The 17713-nt window shown below is 37.0% G+C and overlaps 1 protein-coding gene across 1 annotated transcript; it reads right to left on the bottom strand.

The window, feature by feature from the left end:
• Positions 1 to 2520: 2520 nt before the first annotated feature.
• Positions 2521 to 16704, bottom strand: LOC125827220 (DDB1- and CUL4-associated factor homolog 1). Its single transcript, XM_049506586.1, has 14 exons — positions 16324 to 16704; positions 11163 to 11244; positions 10943 to 11059; positions 10677 to 10855; positions 9708 to 10590; positions 9530 to 9627; positions 8980 to 9400; positions 8253 to 8849; positions 7990 to 8169; positions 7329 to 7913; positions 6174 to 6284; positions 5097 to 5215; positions 3405 to 4998; positions 2521 to 3264 (listed from the first exon to the last, which is right to left on the bottom strand). The coding sequence occupies exons 1-14, from the start codon at positions 16578 to 16580 to the stop codon at positions 2581 to 2583; spliced, it is 5907 nt and encodes a 1968-aa protein (XP_049362543.1). The 5' UTR covers positions 16581 to 16704; the 3' UTR covers positions 2521 to 2580.
• Positions 16705 to 17713: the final 1009 nt, after the last annotated feature.

Consider the following 17713-nt stretch of genomic DNA (forward strand, 5'->3'; position numbering starts at 1 on the left):
TATTAAGCTTATTTACATCAATATGTTACGGATTCAAAGACACCTTTTTTCTAAAAGAGGAAAAAGGAAAAGGAAAAAAATAATTGGAAAAGCTAACATAAACTCATTCATATAGTGACATAATGTACAAACAACCAGATAAACTAGCTCTTCAAAAAGAAAATTTTCAATATAAGTTCTTGTAAGACTAATTGAACCTTGTTTAGTCGTTTTAACTTGCAGACTAATTGAATTAACACTTCATGTTGTGCATCTTGATTCAGATTTGCATCTATGTTTGTTCCGCTTTCTTTTCGCCACACATAATTTGCTCTTTTCAAGTGTTCAGTTTTGACTTGCATAAATGAGTTTGATTTATTTTAACTCCGGCAAATGCTAAAAGATGTTTGGGTTTTGTCTTCTTGTGTATTAACCTTGTTTATTACAATATGCATTGGAACTGTTCAGAAATACCATGCGAGTTTGAGGAGTCAGTAGTTAAATTTTGGTATATGAATGTATTGCTGTTAAAATCTGTATTTATTTTCTTTGGCTTTGCTTTTCTTGTTCCTTTTTCTGTGCAGGAGTTTAGTCTGGTCAAACAGACCAGGATTTGAAGACACGAGACATAAACTCTACTCAAGGGCGGAGCTAGGTAGGAGCAAGGAGTGTCATCCAAACCCCTTCAACAGAAAATTACATTGTAGATACAAGGTAAAAAATATATATTTTAATGTATATATATTAGATGTTGAATCCCTTGGCTTTCATATTTTTGAACCTCTTAATGAAATTTTGGTTCTACCCAGAGTCTACTAAAAGTTTAAGGTAATTAGGTCGATTTTGGATAACTTTTGTTCTATTAATTCAATTCTGGTTTGTTGATAGACTAACCTATAACTAAATTACTTCAATTTCTGGTTTGTTGATAGACTAACCTATAACTAAATTACTTCAATTTCTGGTTTGTTGATAGACTAACCTATAACTAAATTACTTCAATTTCTGGTTTGTTGATAGACTAACCTATAACTAAATTACTTCAATTTCTGGTTTGTTGATAGACTAACTATAACTAAATTACTTCAATTTCTGGTTTGTTGATAGACTAACCTATAACTAAATTGAAACGAATCCATCTTTTTCAATGCAAATTCCCTTATTATAACATTATTATCCCTGCAGGCTGCAGGGTTTACTAAAGTTTGAAAATCTTCATGTATTTAATAATCTCAATACAGCAGCAGCTGCATTTGAAAAGGACACAGCATAAACCAAATCAGAAAATATACGTAAGATGGATTCCAAAGTGTAGATTATTAGGCTTTATTAATGCGTTTGAGAAGAATGAAAAGTGTGTATTTAACTGTAAAGATGACGAAATAGGAGTGATTAGCTTACCTAAACAAACATGGATCGACCATGGAGAGATGGAATTTTGGAGAAGAAGACGGGAATATCAAAGAAAAAAGAGTTTTTTTTTTTTATTATCATATTTTAACAAATTATGACAAAATTATTATTTTCATTCAATACTAAATTTATTATTAAACAACTTTATAATAAAATTTAAAATTGAGAAGAGGGTATTTTTGTCATGTTGGACTGCCATGTCTGTAAAGATAACGTTTTAAGGGTATTTGTGGTCCAAAACATAGACGGCAAGGGTAGTTTTGATCCTAAACATAATTAAAGGGAATATATGAGTTATTTCGAATAGTTCGAGGATAATTTTAACCCTTTTCCAAATAAAAAATGGAAAATGATTATCGTATGTTTCACCAATTTTCTAGGGACCCAATTGGTTATTTTGAGAAATATGTTTTTGAAAATAGCTTTCCAAAGCAGCGATTTTAGAAAGAAATACTATATGTTCAACAAATTCATTTATGAAGTGTGTATAAGAATTTTAAAATATTTTATCTGACCAATATTTCAAAAATGTCAAATTACAAATATGATATTTATTATAGAATTACATTTATTCAGATAAATAAATGATTTTAAATAGTTTGACAGAGTTTAGGTAAGAGTTCATTAATTTAATTTAAATCCAAACATACAACAAAATACATTAAATTTTAATCAATATAGTTAAACAAAAAGGAGGGGTAAACTGTTGTGTATTTATATTTAAGAGATATAAGTATTAAATAAATGATAAATAATTTTTCATAAATATAAGTGTCTGAAACCCAACTTAAAACTAGAGAGACTAAACCAACATGAGTTTGCAGTGATCGGACTACTTCATCCTTAACTAGAGATGTCGAATTCGAGTCCTGAGTAAAGATAAAAACCAGTCCCAATGGGCAATCCGAATTTAGTCGGACCTCCGAAGGGAAAAAAAACCAGAGAGGCTGTTAAGCTTTAAAATAGGTAAATAAAGAGATTTCTTGTAGCATAATCTCTCTTTCATTTCTGACTCATATATGCACAGAAAGCCTCGCCATAAAATAGAACTCAAAACTAGAGGAAAAAGGTAATCTTTAACCCTTTCCTAAAATGCATAAAAAAATGTTAAAAGACTGGCCAAGCAAATTATATGAGAGGATAATATATCCATTGATTACATCTAAATTGAAAGCCAAGGTCATTTACCTACAACAGATCATCATCATCATCATCCCCACTACTAAAGGATTCAACAAGCTCACTGTCATCTTCATCTTCACCATCTGTCACAATCTCCAATATACCTCCACCACCAAAGTCCACACCATCTACAATGAAGTCACCGTCTTCATCTTCTTCGTCATCAAGCTCACTCACACTATCATCATCATTGCTCAAATCATCTGCATCGCTTTCACCGTCCCCATCAAGATCCGTTCCAAGGATCACTTCATCGTCAATGTCATCATCATCGTCTTCATCCTCATCTTCACTTTCAGCATCGTCAGGGTCTGAATCATCCTCAGTTGGCCTCCTCCGACCAATTTCATACACCCTAGCAGAAGAGTACATCTCATCTTGGTCATCCATTGTGACCAGCCCAACAAATGAATCAGTTGGCTCCGTCGCAAAGTCAAGTACACAACGGTCTACTGGAATGGTTGCAATGTCAGAGTAGTTAACAGCATCCACCGTACGGAAAGCAGCAAAGAGAGGATGTTTAACACGACGTGTCTGGAATGCAGACATGACATCCTCAAGATTTCTTCTCAAGATGGCATATATCACATCACCACTTGCATTAAATGTTATTACAGTCTGGTCCAAAGACGGTACACTTCGCAGAAGCCTGAAGTTCCGCAAATCCCATACCTCAGAATTTATGATGACCTATCCAAAAAGATAACAGTTTCAGCAAAGGTAAAACCAAGATACACAAAGGTGAGAATAAATGAAAAATTGTTAAAAAGGATTTAGTATCAGGCTTATAATACTATCCAACCAAAGGAAAATGAATGGAATGTCTTTACCTCATTGCCAGCAGGATGAAAGCCCCCGCCACCATAGTCGGTAAATTGATCAAAACGATGAATTGGGCCAGAACCACGAGTATCCCATAAGACACCATTCCAGAGAAGCATATTGTCTGATGGGCTAAAATGTGCAAGGGAATACATATGTCCTCGGCCTGAAGGAATATTGGATGTGTCTGTAAGTTTCAGTTCCATTTGGCAGGTTTGAGTGTCATACAGAAGAATCTCGCGCCGAGATTGCTCTGCAGACAATGCAGCAAATGTTGTACCGAAATTGCTAAATCGAGCAGCTTTACAGCCTTCAAATGAATGCTTAGGCCCAGCTGAAACAGAAGTTGCATCCCATAACCGCACATCGTGAGCACTTGAAGACAGGAGAAGCTGTGTCTCAACAGAAAGGTAGGACTGTAGAAGTGTTAAAGGTGCCTGGTGACTGGTGAAGCTTTCTAAGATACTGCTGCTGTTAGAGTCAAATATTTTCAGCTCTCCAGAATGAGTGCCAGCAGCAATTTGCGAAGAATCTCCCATAAAAGAGACACATGTCAATAAGACACCAGCATCATCCCGGCAAGTGCGCCACGGTCTAAATCTACTGTAGACGAATTGTCGATCCTTACGCTTTCCGTGTGTCCCACCATTCAAACTTCTAAAATCACGAGTACTAAGCCGTGATGTCACATTTGATGGTGCATCAAGGCTTCGTTTTGGTTCAGGACAGACGTGAGGGTGCAAGAGCGAAAGAGGAGGTAACGTTGTGATGGGAGCAGGACATTGGCGATGCTGGTGCTTCAAGTACTGAACAACCACAGAGTCCAAGGTCAACCGCTCCGCATTTGAGGGTTGTGAGTCACTCAGAAGACCATGTTGAGAAGACGACACCATAGGAGTATCATCACCTTCAGTTGGAAAAGCACTTGAGCCAGGTCGATTATGGATCTCTCTCAAAGTAGAATTTGGTGTTGAAGGCACATTAGGATCTGATGGTAGACCACTTCTACGGAACGAATTTGGAGTGACACAAACCGGAGACCTGACTGTATGTTCACCAGTATTGAGTCGCTTAACTGATGCTACTGATCCACCTTCCTTCAGATCAGTTAACTTGCGTTTCATTGGCAATACAATGGGAGTTTTAAACATGATGTCTGGATCTCCACCAGATTTCACTGTAGATAGTGATGGAGTTTCTGATGTAGCTACAGGTGTGGCACACTTTTTCGAATTACTGAATTTGCAGCCTGATGTAGATGGAGAGACATCAACAGGAAGAGATTTTGAGGACACACTACGCGAAGATGAAAAGGCCAACGGCTTCCTTCTTGAAGAACAGACAATTGACTCAGATTTCAATCCGCCATCCTCATCCAATGACGGAAGTTTCGGTTTAGCTGACAAAAATCCTCTAGGTGCACGACCAGATGGCCACTGAATTTGAACTGATGATGTCTCCTGCCCTGATGTTTGATGTGCCAGAGATGATGGAGCAGCTAAAGATGGCAAAGGTGTCAACTGAGCCTCCTTAAGAAGCATAGTTGCAGTGTCTGTAAGACCAGAAGCTTGTAGGTGTTCATGGATGAGGAGTAAAAGTTCCCTGAACTCGAACATAAAGGAGGTCAGAAACTAGTATATAAGGTAAAAAGAAGAAAACCATGTTGCTCAAATTTACATTTGGAGCAAACGCCAATTTACCTTGCATGATATGTGATCGGAGTAGCAGCAGCTATAGCAGCTCTCTCTATACGCCTTAATGTTGGGGTCGCAGCATCTGTAGCAGCCAGAGAACTTGCACGGCCCGAATTAGTTACAACCTGCAAAACAATTGAAAAAGAACCCATACTCCTGCAAATTAACAAAAGAGGAAAAGGAGCGAAAGACAACTCTGCGGAGTACACTAGAAAGATAAATGTATAAGCAACCTAATAAACTATTGTCATCCCAAATGCCTTGACCTACTCTTTTGTTTTTGTCATGATATGTAGTTAATTCTGATCCTTAGGTCGAAAACTTCCCTTTCTCCAAAAATTAAACTGAAATGAACTGATACAACTGCACATTATGATAATGATGATGATCATATCATAATGTGCAGTTATGATATGATCAACCTCTGTTTTTTTTTAAAGTGGTACATGTTATATAACAACTAATCAGCCTCTTTACATTTCAAAAATATTAACACTTCTCTATCTAAAACCAACAATAATCTATTCACTTTTCTCCTCACCATTTGCTTGCTAATCAAACCAGCTACCCTATTCACCGTGAAAATGGTACTTAACAAGAGTGTGTGTGTGTGTGTGTGTAAAGTAAGCCAGCATTAGAGATTATAGATATATTCTTCAAAATTATTAGTGTAATGCACATAATCACATATAGTCATGAAGAAAGCATGGCTTAACAAAGAGTTAAGAATGGAGGGGGAAATATTCTTAATAAGATTAACACTTGAGACCTTACAAAACGAAATCCAGATGTGGAGAAGTCGAAATGCTGAATTACAGGAATAAAACAGTTACTTCTCTTTCCCCTCCCATTTCCCTTCATCCAAAGAGATCATCAAAATGATTGTCTCATTTCTTTGCTTTGAACACAGCAGAAAACCAGTGAAAATGCATCCCTCCCCTTAGTCCCTTAATCCCTCATCTTCCTTTGCCCCAAAGAGATCATCAAAATAAAAAGTATCATCCAACTTCTACCCAAGCCCCCTTTTTTCACTCCGCGTATTAAGAAATTATACAGAGAAAGAAATAGGTACTGTTTTCTTACCCCAATAAGCTCAATAGCCACCTGTGCAAGTTCTGCTTGCCACCGGTTCTGTTCACTGCCAGGAGTCTGATTTCCTGAATCTCGTATGAGTTCTGACAACTTTTTCCCAACCTAGACCACAAAAAGAACAATATATTAAAAGTATATCTGAACATCCAGCACCAAAAGACCAAATCTTTCAAACTGATATCGCATAAATGGTCATCCACATTGAGTCTTGGATAAATTGATTTTAAAGTTCAAGAAAAACTTAGAAAAAATGTTAAATGTCCGTTCTACTCGGTTTAACTACATTACTACATAATTCAGATCTGCACTAGCTGCAATACAGAAGTAGGTAAAAACCAAAAATGCTTTAGGATCAAGTCACTCACTAGCATATCCCCCTGGAAATGAGGAAAACAACGAATAACAATAAAGCAACACAGATATCCTGAAAAATCTGAAAAGGTGTTGAATATACCTTGTTCAAGTAAGAGCAGTTGATGAAAAAGAGCTCATTTGGATTTAGCTTTCATTAAAAGCAGTTGATGAATATACCTTGTTGAAGAACACTTATAGCTTTTTAGGTGTTGAAGCTGATTTTATAAATAAATAGTTAGGTGCTTTAAGAGACGCCCTGAAATAATAGTAAGCAGCTAGTTTGTGTGGGAAAAAGATCAGTGGTTTATCTGTTAAAATGACAAAAACATCTTAACAGATGACTAAAATATCCTTAAATCTATTTACAAAAAGATAGATTTGAAAGTATCTTTACATTAAAAAAAGAACTAATAATGCAAATAGAATAGAGATATAATTAGAAGTTATGCTTACGAAGAGTATTTATTAGGGATAACATAGTAAAAGTTTGATCAAACCGAAAGTGCTTACAAGCTATAAACCATAAGTTAGGGGTGACATCCAATGTCTTTTGGCTGATTTTAATTTATAAGCACGTGGCATATAAACATTTTTGGTATTCACATTTTCTCTAACGACTAATTGCAACATAGGATCAACCTTTTAACTATTTCAAGAAACATCAAAGGTGAAAAAAAATGTTAGAATCAATGACTGCAGCAAAAATCACATAAACCAGTTATCACACCGACCCTTAAAATCAACAATGTCAACCATGCAGGAAACAGCAATTATGATGTCAGACCAACCTACCTGAAGTTTTGTTAATATATGTGCAATTGTATCATCTCTTGCCAAACCAAGAAGTACTCGGCAAGCAAGAGCACGAAGACAGTCAATTGCAGCTGGAGGAGTAACTATCCGTGGCTGGAGGAGCTGCAGGAGGACCTTAATACCATTGTTTGCCCGAACAGCTTCTCTCGCTTGACGGTAACATTGTTCAAGTTGAGCAGCAAGGCCAGCACAACCAGCTCCAGCACCTAGTGATATTCTTCGGTCTCCAACTAATCCTGATGTCATTGTAGACACAGGCCCTTGAGAAGTGCCACTGACCGCAGATGTGGCAGGAACTGCTGTGCTTCCACGGTCTGATAAAGTAGATTCTCTATTTTCATTCTGACTGGAGATATTAACAGCTCGATCTGGAAGAAACCGCTCTGCATTTCTGTCCCTGGTCTCGTTCCGGTCTGCATTCCGGTCTCTGGTCTCCACACCAGGAGTACTTGCAGATTGGACAGCATTGGTTTGCTGTGCTTGTGTAGATACAGATGGTTTATTGCTGATTGAAGGTGGAGGACACACGAGACAAACTAACACATTCAATGCTGCTTCAACAATCTACCAACATCAAAAATAAATGGATCAGCATCTGAATAGCTACAACGAGAGAATGAAAAGTGTATTAAGATCATACCTCAGGTTCTACATAACCGGCACTGTTAGCTGCATCCAATATAACGGCTATACCCACACGATCATTGCTTAATGTTGCATTTACGATAAGTTTACGGCTGTAAGGTACTAAAGTGACGATATGAAGTACACCAAGAGCATACTGAAGCAAGTCACGCAAATAACGCTCAACAGGTGGAGCCTACATTTGAAAAAAAAATAGTAAGTAAACCAGAAAGCAAATGCAGGTAGAAAGAATGAACAATTTATAAAAGTATGTACTACCTGACATAATTCCAACATTGTAATATGCCCATTGCAATTTAAAAACTTGTCAACTACAGGCCAGCGGGCTCTAACAGCTGCAGGACCAAGTCTCCGATCTTTCTGGATTAAACGGAAAACAGCATCCATAGCTTCATTACTAATGTCAAGAGGCTTAGACGCAGCCCTAACACTTGGGATATTTCGTCCAGCACTGCGAACACTTTTATTAGGGCGAATTGAATCCACCAGTAAGAGAAGATGTGCTCTGAAGTACTGTCGAAGTGCGACACATGTGTGATATGCTATCTGCTTTTCAGAAGCAGTCAGCACCTCTGGTGGTAATCTGTCACTCCGTAATGACCCTGAAGCAGTTAATGCCCCCGAAGAAGCTCCAGACCTCACTAATGCAGCATCTTGCAAGAGATTAAGCATTTTCTGTAAACCATCCTGAGCATCAAAAGCGTCTACGACAGCTCTGAAAACAAATGCAGCCGCAAAAAATAAGGCAGAATTTTTTCTGGCTAGATCTTGAGGACATTCAAGAAGTTGAAGCGCCAACTCAACCACCTGATGGATAATGCTTGAAGGAAGAGTACAAACACGTTCCATTATTCCCTGTGAAATCAATTTTCCGAAGTTATTGAGTCAGCAACTAAAAATTCAAGAACCACAATGAATCAAGATTTAAGGTACACAACCAAATTATAACACTAAAAGGAGTAGAAAAATGGAGAGAGACAGTTACCTGAATTGACCCTATAGCGAATAAGCATGAAGAAAGGCCACAAAAAGTCTGAGGAGCTCTTGGGGCAGCAAGCAATTTTTGCATGCCGCCACGATCCACAAATACTGCAGCAAATTTCCGATGTGCAGCCAAAGCACAGATCAGCTTCAGAACATCAGGCAAAAGAAGTGAAAGTTTGCACCCCTCTATATGCTTGGAATTACGTTGCAGTAGCCCAATACACACGTCTACTCCTTTTTCGTGCAACACAGGACCAAGAACTTCAACATACTCTCCCAAAACAATAAGACACTGGATGCAGAACTTCTCTCGCAACTTTGCAAGAGAGTCATTATCCAGAATGAAGAATTCATCAACATCCTCATTTGCTTCTTGCGCTGTTGCTTTTATATCTTGTGATTCACCTTCAGAAATAGCACTCCTACAATATATCAGCACCACATTAATATAAATTAACTGTAAATCAACAGAAAGTAGCAGATGAATGCAAAATAAAATGTCTTCCCAGTCATCAATCGAGGATCGCTCATATAAAAAATGACACACCAACCTTGAAACTTCAACAGCAATAGCAGCATCAATGACTGTAGATGCAGCTTTTGAAGCAGCCAAAACTGCAGCCTCCTCATCATTTGACTTCTTAAATTCCTGAGATACAGAGATAACATAGAAATGAGATGGTCTCAAGATAAGCATCAATATAAACTGGATAAGAAGTGAAGACCAACCTCAAAAGCAGCACTCTTGACTACTTCTGCAGCAGCATCACCAGCTGCTTTAACAGCTTCAGCTGGAGCATTAGCTGTTTTTGCTTCTGTTTCAGCAGCTCCAACAGCTTTCTTCACTAGATCTGTGATATCCTTGGAACCGACTTTACATTCCCGGAAACATTCATCATTTTCATCCCTCTCCATCACAAAACCATCAACATTTGTCCTACTCAAATTCTTCTTGTTATCAGGTGCTCTTCTCAATTCTTGATTCCGGGTTAAATTTCTGCTGCGAGATTGCCCACTCAATCTACTAGCAGACCCTGGAGAGGTCAAAGCTGCTTCATTATCCGGAACACCCTCAGTCACCCTTCCCCGTCCTCTGTGTCTTGTCCACCCACGATTCACCCTGCGTCTTGACAAATCATCTCTAGCACTCTCATCATGTTCGTCTTCCCTTACGGATCTGTTACCAGGCTTTGCCTTTCCGTCACGTAAATCTCTAATATGCCATCTTTCTTCACCATCTCCATCTGCCTGATAATTATCATCATCCACAGCCATAGAATCAGGTGGCTCTTCATTTGTCCAAAGTTCATCCCCACGCATATGCCTACTGGCACTTCTATCGCGATCCTTATCCAGAACTTGATCACCATGAAGTCCATCTTCCGCTACTCTGGGGATATCCAAATGAGAACTTTCGGCAACTTGCCGAAATCTACTTCTACATTCCTCTCTAGCTCTCACACCAGTACCTGTAGATGATGCTTTGCCATCCAACAAAGATGTTGCATCTCTTTGGCTTGTGGTGGTCTCCCCCAAAATTCTAATCCGAAGATAGTGCATAAGTTTTGCTGGGAGCCCAGATGTTAATACATCTTCGACTACTTGACCACCACTACCATCAATAGAGCAAAAAATGAATAAATTTGCAACAGGAGATGTGTTATATAACCAACAAAAGGTATGGGCCTAAGAGCATACCTTGCCAAACATACAGCAAGAAGTCCAGTAGAGTAGGTCTTCAGCATCTCAGAATCAGAGGACCTCCGATCACCTGACTCATGCTTCCAATAATGATCATCACCAGACAATCTGGTTGTGTCGTCCGTTGTCCAGCTTTTTAAATTTTCCAGCACAGGGTCTTCAAAAACATGTGGATACTGGATTCCATTTGCGATGAATTAATTTACACGAATAACCATGACCAAGAAAAAATTTAAATAAAATAATCAAGAATAGAACTCTACCATCCATGTTAGTGAACAGCTAAAAAGCAGCCTTGCAGCAGCAGCCTTCACAGAAACTGAATATCTCCTCTCAGATAGGAACTTTGAAGATATCAGTTCAAAGAATTCATCATTGTCCTGCAAGGAGAGATGATGGGAAGTGAGTAGTTAATACTGCGACACTCGGTATATGTACAGAAAAAAAAAATCAAAGTAGTAAAGTAAGAGATTCTAAAGCTACCCGGATAAGGTTCCCTAGCCGTCCAACATTATGGGAAGATCGTCCATTATTAGGAGCAGAATGACCACTCTCTTCCATGTAGCTGCACTTGAAAGAGTGAACAGATATGTCATTTGTCTTGTTTAATCCAGTGAGACAAAGCACTGATTTGTTTCACCTATCTGACGAGAAATTAATGTATATGAATAATGCAAACAAGAAACAAGACCAAGCCCCACGTTGTTGCTGTTGACTAAACTCAATTATCATGTTTTTTTTCAAAATTTCCCAAGAAGGGAACAGTCGTTGGAAGGTGCTGACTTGGAATTTGAATCTGATAACAAAGAAGAACAAAAAAGAGGCAATTGTAGAGAATGATTCTTAATGTCATTTAGCACGTTGTAATAATGTAGAGTTGTGTTGCTCGAACTCTTCAAAACCTGTGAGAACTAACTTGATGTACACAGATGTTTCATACCAGCATACTCCTCATGCTTATACATATACAAAACTTCACCCTACTTATCAAAAAATGTCATGTAACACTTCAGTAGTATCCCACTACATATAATAATAAAATTACTATGTGATAACTTTTTGATACCCATCTTAAAACTGTGTTGAAATAAAATAGCACTCTACCTTTCAATTTGCTGGCACCAAACACAACATGCAACATGACAGATTTACAGCAGTTTCTAACAAACATAATCCACATAATCTTAAACATCACAACAACTAAGAATCATGAATAATATGCAGCACTAATACAAAACCGTCATCAAGGCAAGATTCACACACACCAAAAAATTGCATTCTTCATCACAAAATGGACACTGGGAGCAACTATACTAAAAATGCAATTGAACTAGTTCCCCATCCCCTGTTCCCTTAATTACTGATGTGTACGAGTGCTCAGGTCCTTTAATGAAGTAAACCTAAAACCTTTACACAGAAATTAAAAAAAAAAATCAAAAACTTCAAGATCAAGAAATATCATTCAGACCGACCAGTTAAGCAAGAAACTAAAAGTTAATTCCAATCGTCACATAGAACCCACTATTATCCGGTAAATACTGGTAGTTATGATTATTGTTTTTACTTCAAATCTATAATATTTTCATTAGAGCTTCTTTCACTCTTGTGTATTTTAAACCTGCTTTGAAAATACTTTTCTTGAGTCGAAGATCTATCAGAAACAATATCTCTACCTCACACAAGGTAGAGGTATGATCTAAGTACGCTATACCCTCCCCAGACCTCCACTTGGGTATGTTATTGAATTCACATTTAAAAATTGGTTTTACATAATTTAGCAAAGGGCTACTGGTTTGACTTCATAGGACCCTTTTCACTATCATAAAACCAATAGGATTGTACTTTGAGCAATTGGAAAATTCACTCAATGACAAGAAACGATGGTTTATTTTCCAAAAGTGGCGTAGTAACATAGGCCTTTCTTTTCGTTTTTTTTTATAAAGGTAACATTACTTCTATATATCCACAGGTATACTAGTAACATAGGCCTTTCTCTTGTATAATTATAATATTTTCCACCAAGTATCCAAGTTCCATTATTGAAATGTCTCGGATATAATTTATTTCAATAACCGTGATATCAACTTGCGCGCACCTCAACCAATTTCATGGGGTACTGGCTACCTCCCACCAACACAAGTATTGAGTAACTATGTCCACTAAGGCTTTGACGGATGGAAGAACCAACCTCGTGATATTTGCCCCTGCAGAGTTGAACCTGGTACCTCATGGTTTCCAACCTATTTCATTGACAACTAGGTTTCTCCAAACTACTCCCTTTATTCCAATCCATGTAACACACTTTCATTTTTAGTTTATCACAAATAGAATGATACCTTTCTATATTTTAAAAACAAATTAACTTTTAACTTCTCATGAGATGATTTATAGCTACGCAAATATTTATAGCTTGTTTTAAACCACAAGTTCCAAAAAGGTTTTTTTTCTTAAATTGTGTGCCCAATCAAACAACGTCACATAAAATGAGATCAAGAGAGTATACGTTTGTGACTACAAATTTTGATCAAGAATTTTGTTTTGGCACGGAAACTAGGAAAAGTGGACGGAACCACATAAGATAGATAATGCAAATTTGATGCTTTACTCGGATCCACTTCCAAATTTTCTTTCTCAATCTAATTTAAAAACCCAGTTCTTAGCAATGGTCAATATAATTTAGAAACTTAATTTCAGACATCCTCAAACTTTTTGCCTCATCTAATATACAATATGAAAAAATTAAAAATATCAACCAATCTACTCACAGTATTAGGCAATGGCGGAGCCAGGGTTTTTAATAAGGGGGTTCAAAATCTGAAAAAATAGACACACAAAGTAGTCAAAGGGGTTCAACATGTACTATATATACATATCTTCAATTGAGCCCAATTTAATCTCCAATTTCAACCCGTTTTAAAATTCTTTATTGCCATTGATCTAATATATGTTCCTATATTGAATGTATGAATTACTATCTATTTTATATCTTCTAAGATTTATCTTTCATTTGTAACTTTTTTTTATTTTCTTGAGTTGAAATTCAAATTGTGGTTACAAAAGTAAAATAACAATATGTAAAAATTATTGAGATTAAGCGAGTCAAATTGGGCGGGTCATGACCCAACCCAATTTTTTGTCCCGTTTGAGTTCAATCCATTTGAGCCCAAAGTAAACTTGGGCAGGCTTAACCCAAACCGATTTCTATTTCAACCCATTTTAATATCTCTAATTTCAACTCAATCCACCCATTTGACACCCCTACACAATACCATAAGATATAAATTTTGACAAAATGTTACGGTGATCTTTCAATGTACCGCCTAGGTTTCGAATTCCCCATGTTAGATGCTCTGTAAGAACTTCCAGAGATGTCAATAGAACGAAATGTAGAGAATGTACACAACCCATACGACAATTAAGGCAATTAGGTGCAGTTCAACTTGTTGATTAAAAAATAATAAAGGTATAACTCCAAATCTCTGACTTGGACTCGAGGCAAAGAAGATAATTCATATGGGAAGTAAGAATCTAACCAGTCCTGAAACGGTTACTATGTTGACAACATAATTTTGTAACTGGTGAACAAATGAGGTCTGAGTTCATAACTTGGTAAAGATCCAAAAGTTGCACCTTGGTATGGAGGTACACTTCTAGTAAAAGTACATTCATCTCGTCAAGCTCCATTTTAATATGGATATACAAATTGATTGAATTAAAAATGTTTGGTTTACAAACAAATTGATGTCTGAGTTCACTTGGATTGGTTCTCACACCCCTGCATCCAGGGTAGGCATCTCCTGCCTAAGTTGTTCGGACTCGGGTGCAGGTGCCCGATACCGGTGCGCATCTAAAGGTAGGATCCTTCATGATCTAATTTTTAAGATTCAGGGATATGGATCCATGTATGGATACGGGTGCGGGGATTCGCCTAAAAATAATTAAAATATCTAAAAATAGAGTTATAAAACCTAAATTATTAGATATTATGTGGAGAACTTGAGGAGAATCTCGAAAGGAGATCAAAGGAAAAGGAGTGACATATAAATTTCTATATAAAGGTATTCCATTTCCTTCAATTTCACCTTAGCTTCTGTATTGATTACAGAAATCATTAAAATTGCCCAGATTTTCCCCATTGATTTTGGTCAAAGTACCCAAAATAAGTTGACCAAATCAGACACGGATCCCACACCCATGTCGTGTCGACACGGGTGTGGCACTAAAAGTGAAGAGTCCGAGCAACTTAGTCTCCCGCAACGCAAGCACCATCTTTCTGACACCACCCAAGAAGCAAAAGATTTGTCAATCTAGGCTGAAAATATATGCACAGATAGTGGTTTCCCAAATTTGGCATTGGGCTTTTGATATATGTGTCCAGCTCCCCTATGCCTATGCAATTATCTCAACTCCAAGTATAGCTACTGATAGGCATGTAGTTGTAGGCAAGAACTCTTCTTTCTATCTTATTCTTTGGAGTTTGGTCAGGCTGGTAATCCCAACCAATTAACTGGTAAGTGATGGAAACAGAATCCAAAAGCTGCAGTCTAATATGGGAGGGACAATTGTAGTAAAATATTCATCATCAGGATATACAAAATGCGAGAAAAAAAAATCTTCTCTGGGAAACAGATTTGGTCTTCTAATCAGAGGAAGGAGGGCTCTGTTGAGGATAGAGGGGAAGTACTGAGAGAGGCAGAATTTTATAATTGACCTTATCCAAATAGCACAATGGTGTCACAAAGATGTAAGTGTACTATTTCACGCCAATATAGAAGACATGATGCACCAAGAACCCACTACACCCTTATCTTTTCACAACCAGGACCAGAAACATTAAAACTAAATAAAATTATATGGAACCAGTATCCACAGTTAATTACAACTACAAAGAAGATAAACTAGCAAAGGCACACCCATAATTCATATCCACCCCCACTCACCCAAACACTACCAATAAGCCACATGTGACTACATTTTTTACTAGGAAAAGTTCATCAAAACAAAAAAAAAAGAGAGAGAGAGACCAGCATACATATTAACAGAATTCAACTACCCTACTATAATATATCTAAGGACTGAAATACTCCAAAATGCACATAGTAATAGCACACTTATCTGCTTGCTAAAAATTAAATCATCAAAAGACATGCATAGACAAACATTGCAGAGTAGAATACTTTCTTTTTTTTTTTCTTTTTTCTGATGACTGTGGTGTCCGGACCAGTTTTTGCACACCTCCACTAATTCCCCGGATACGTGCCACCTCCCACCAGCAATAGGTATCACGTAACTTTGTTTATCAAGGCTAGAACAAATGAGAAAAATCACCTAGTGTTTTTTTGTCTCAGCTGCAATTTAAACCTGAGACGTCAGGTTCTCAACCACTTGATTGACCACTAGGCCACACCTTTCTTGTGTGGAAATATAATCCCAAAAACCCACAAAATCATACTTCAACCCAAATATAACACAAAATTCACTTCACTTGGACCACACAGTTCGAAATCCCCAAAAAAATCAACAAATGAAAAAGAAAGTGAATTCCAGCTCAAGGCATATATATATAACCATTATATACCTGGACTCTTGAGTTAGAATCCCAGTATCACTAAATTATTACTTTATCAACAAAAAGAAACTGTACCTAGCTTCTTGGGTTTCAAAAATAGAAGAAAGAGCATGGATAGTATTTGGGTTAGGGTTATCAGGCAAGGCAGTTATCTTCTCCATTAACGCTTGTGCCTTAATGATCAACCCTTCACTTTCCGCCTCTTCTTCATCTTCCTCTCCACCTCCCGCTTCTTCTCCTTCTTCCTCATGTTCCTCCGTTGGAGCCGTCTCCGTCTGCCGCTCCTCTTCCCCCTCCGCCGCCAATGATTGTTGTTGCGGCTCCTCCTCCATATTACTACTCAAATAAAAATCACCAAAAAATTCAAAAAAAAATAAACTAGGGTTTTTCAGATATGTAGAGAGAGAAAGTGTTCGCGTTAGGTTTGAAGTAATTCTGCAAATACAAATGCTCTAGAGAGAGTAGAAAAAAAACCACGCCTCCATGCTTTTTTGTGTTATATGTGTGAAAACAGCGAAGAAGGAAAGTGGAGTCTCAAAGAATCGTTCGACCCGAATAAATTAGGACCCGACCCGAATGAAAAGCCCAATGAAGTTTTAACAGCAAACCCCAAAGGGTGAAGTTCACTAATTGGCCATTTAAGGGTAAATATAGTCATGGCCACTTTTAAAATTTTTTAATCCTACAAGTTGAAAATGAGCAGCTTTTGTTAATAAGTTCTTTAAAAAAAATACGTGTACCCAAAAAGAGAAATTATTTACCAGCTAATACTCTTTTACTTTAATACCTCTTGTTTTTAACTACTAATTCACTGATACCATCAAGATTTTTTATATATACTTTGATAAGTATATATATATTCTAATGGTATCAAAGAGGAAGAAGCAACGTTTCAGTGAAATTACTACTCAGTTACTCCTTGAAACAATTAGAGTATATAGATACTCTGATGGCATCAAGGCAGAAGAGGCCGTGTTTTAATTAAAAAAATGGATTGTTTGTTACTATCAGAGTATATAGATATCATCAGTGTATATAGATACATCAGAGTATATATATATTCTGATAGTATCAACATTGGTTCAGTGAATGGAATAAGGAGAGAGTCAGGTAAATAGTTTGGGTTGTGGATCCAATCATGATAAATATATTAGGTTAAGTTCAATTTGAGTAAATATTTTGTCTAATAGGTCCAAATTGTGTAGTTCTTCCCTCTATAAAAACCCAACACTTTTAATGTGAGGAACTTACCTAAATATACTTTTTTAGAAAATATTGCTAATTATAGCTATATAATTTCAAATACATGTATAATAACTTTTAATATACAGTGCAATTTTTTTATCAAAACAAACCTAACACATTTTAATACATTTGTATTGCATATAAAACTTATCTTTATACATTGTAAAATACATCTACACTACATGCATAGTTCATTTTAAATACAAGTGTAATTTATTTT

This window comes from Solanum verrucosum, unplaced genomic scaffold (assembly GCF_900185275.1).
Source record: "Solanum verrucosum unplaced genomic scaffold, falcon-dt-bn FXZP01000060.1, whole genome shotgun sequence".
Classification (NCBI taxonomy): Eukaryota; Viridiplantae; Streptophyta; class Magnoliopsida; order Solanales; family Solanaceae; genus Solanum; species Solanum verrucosum.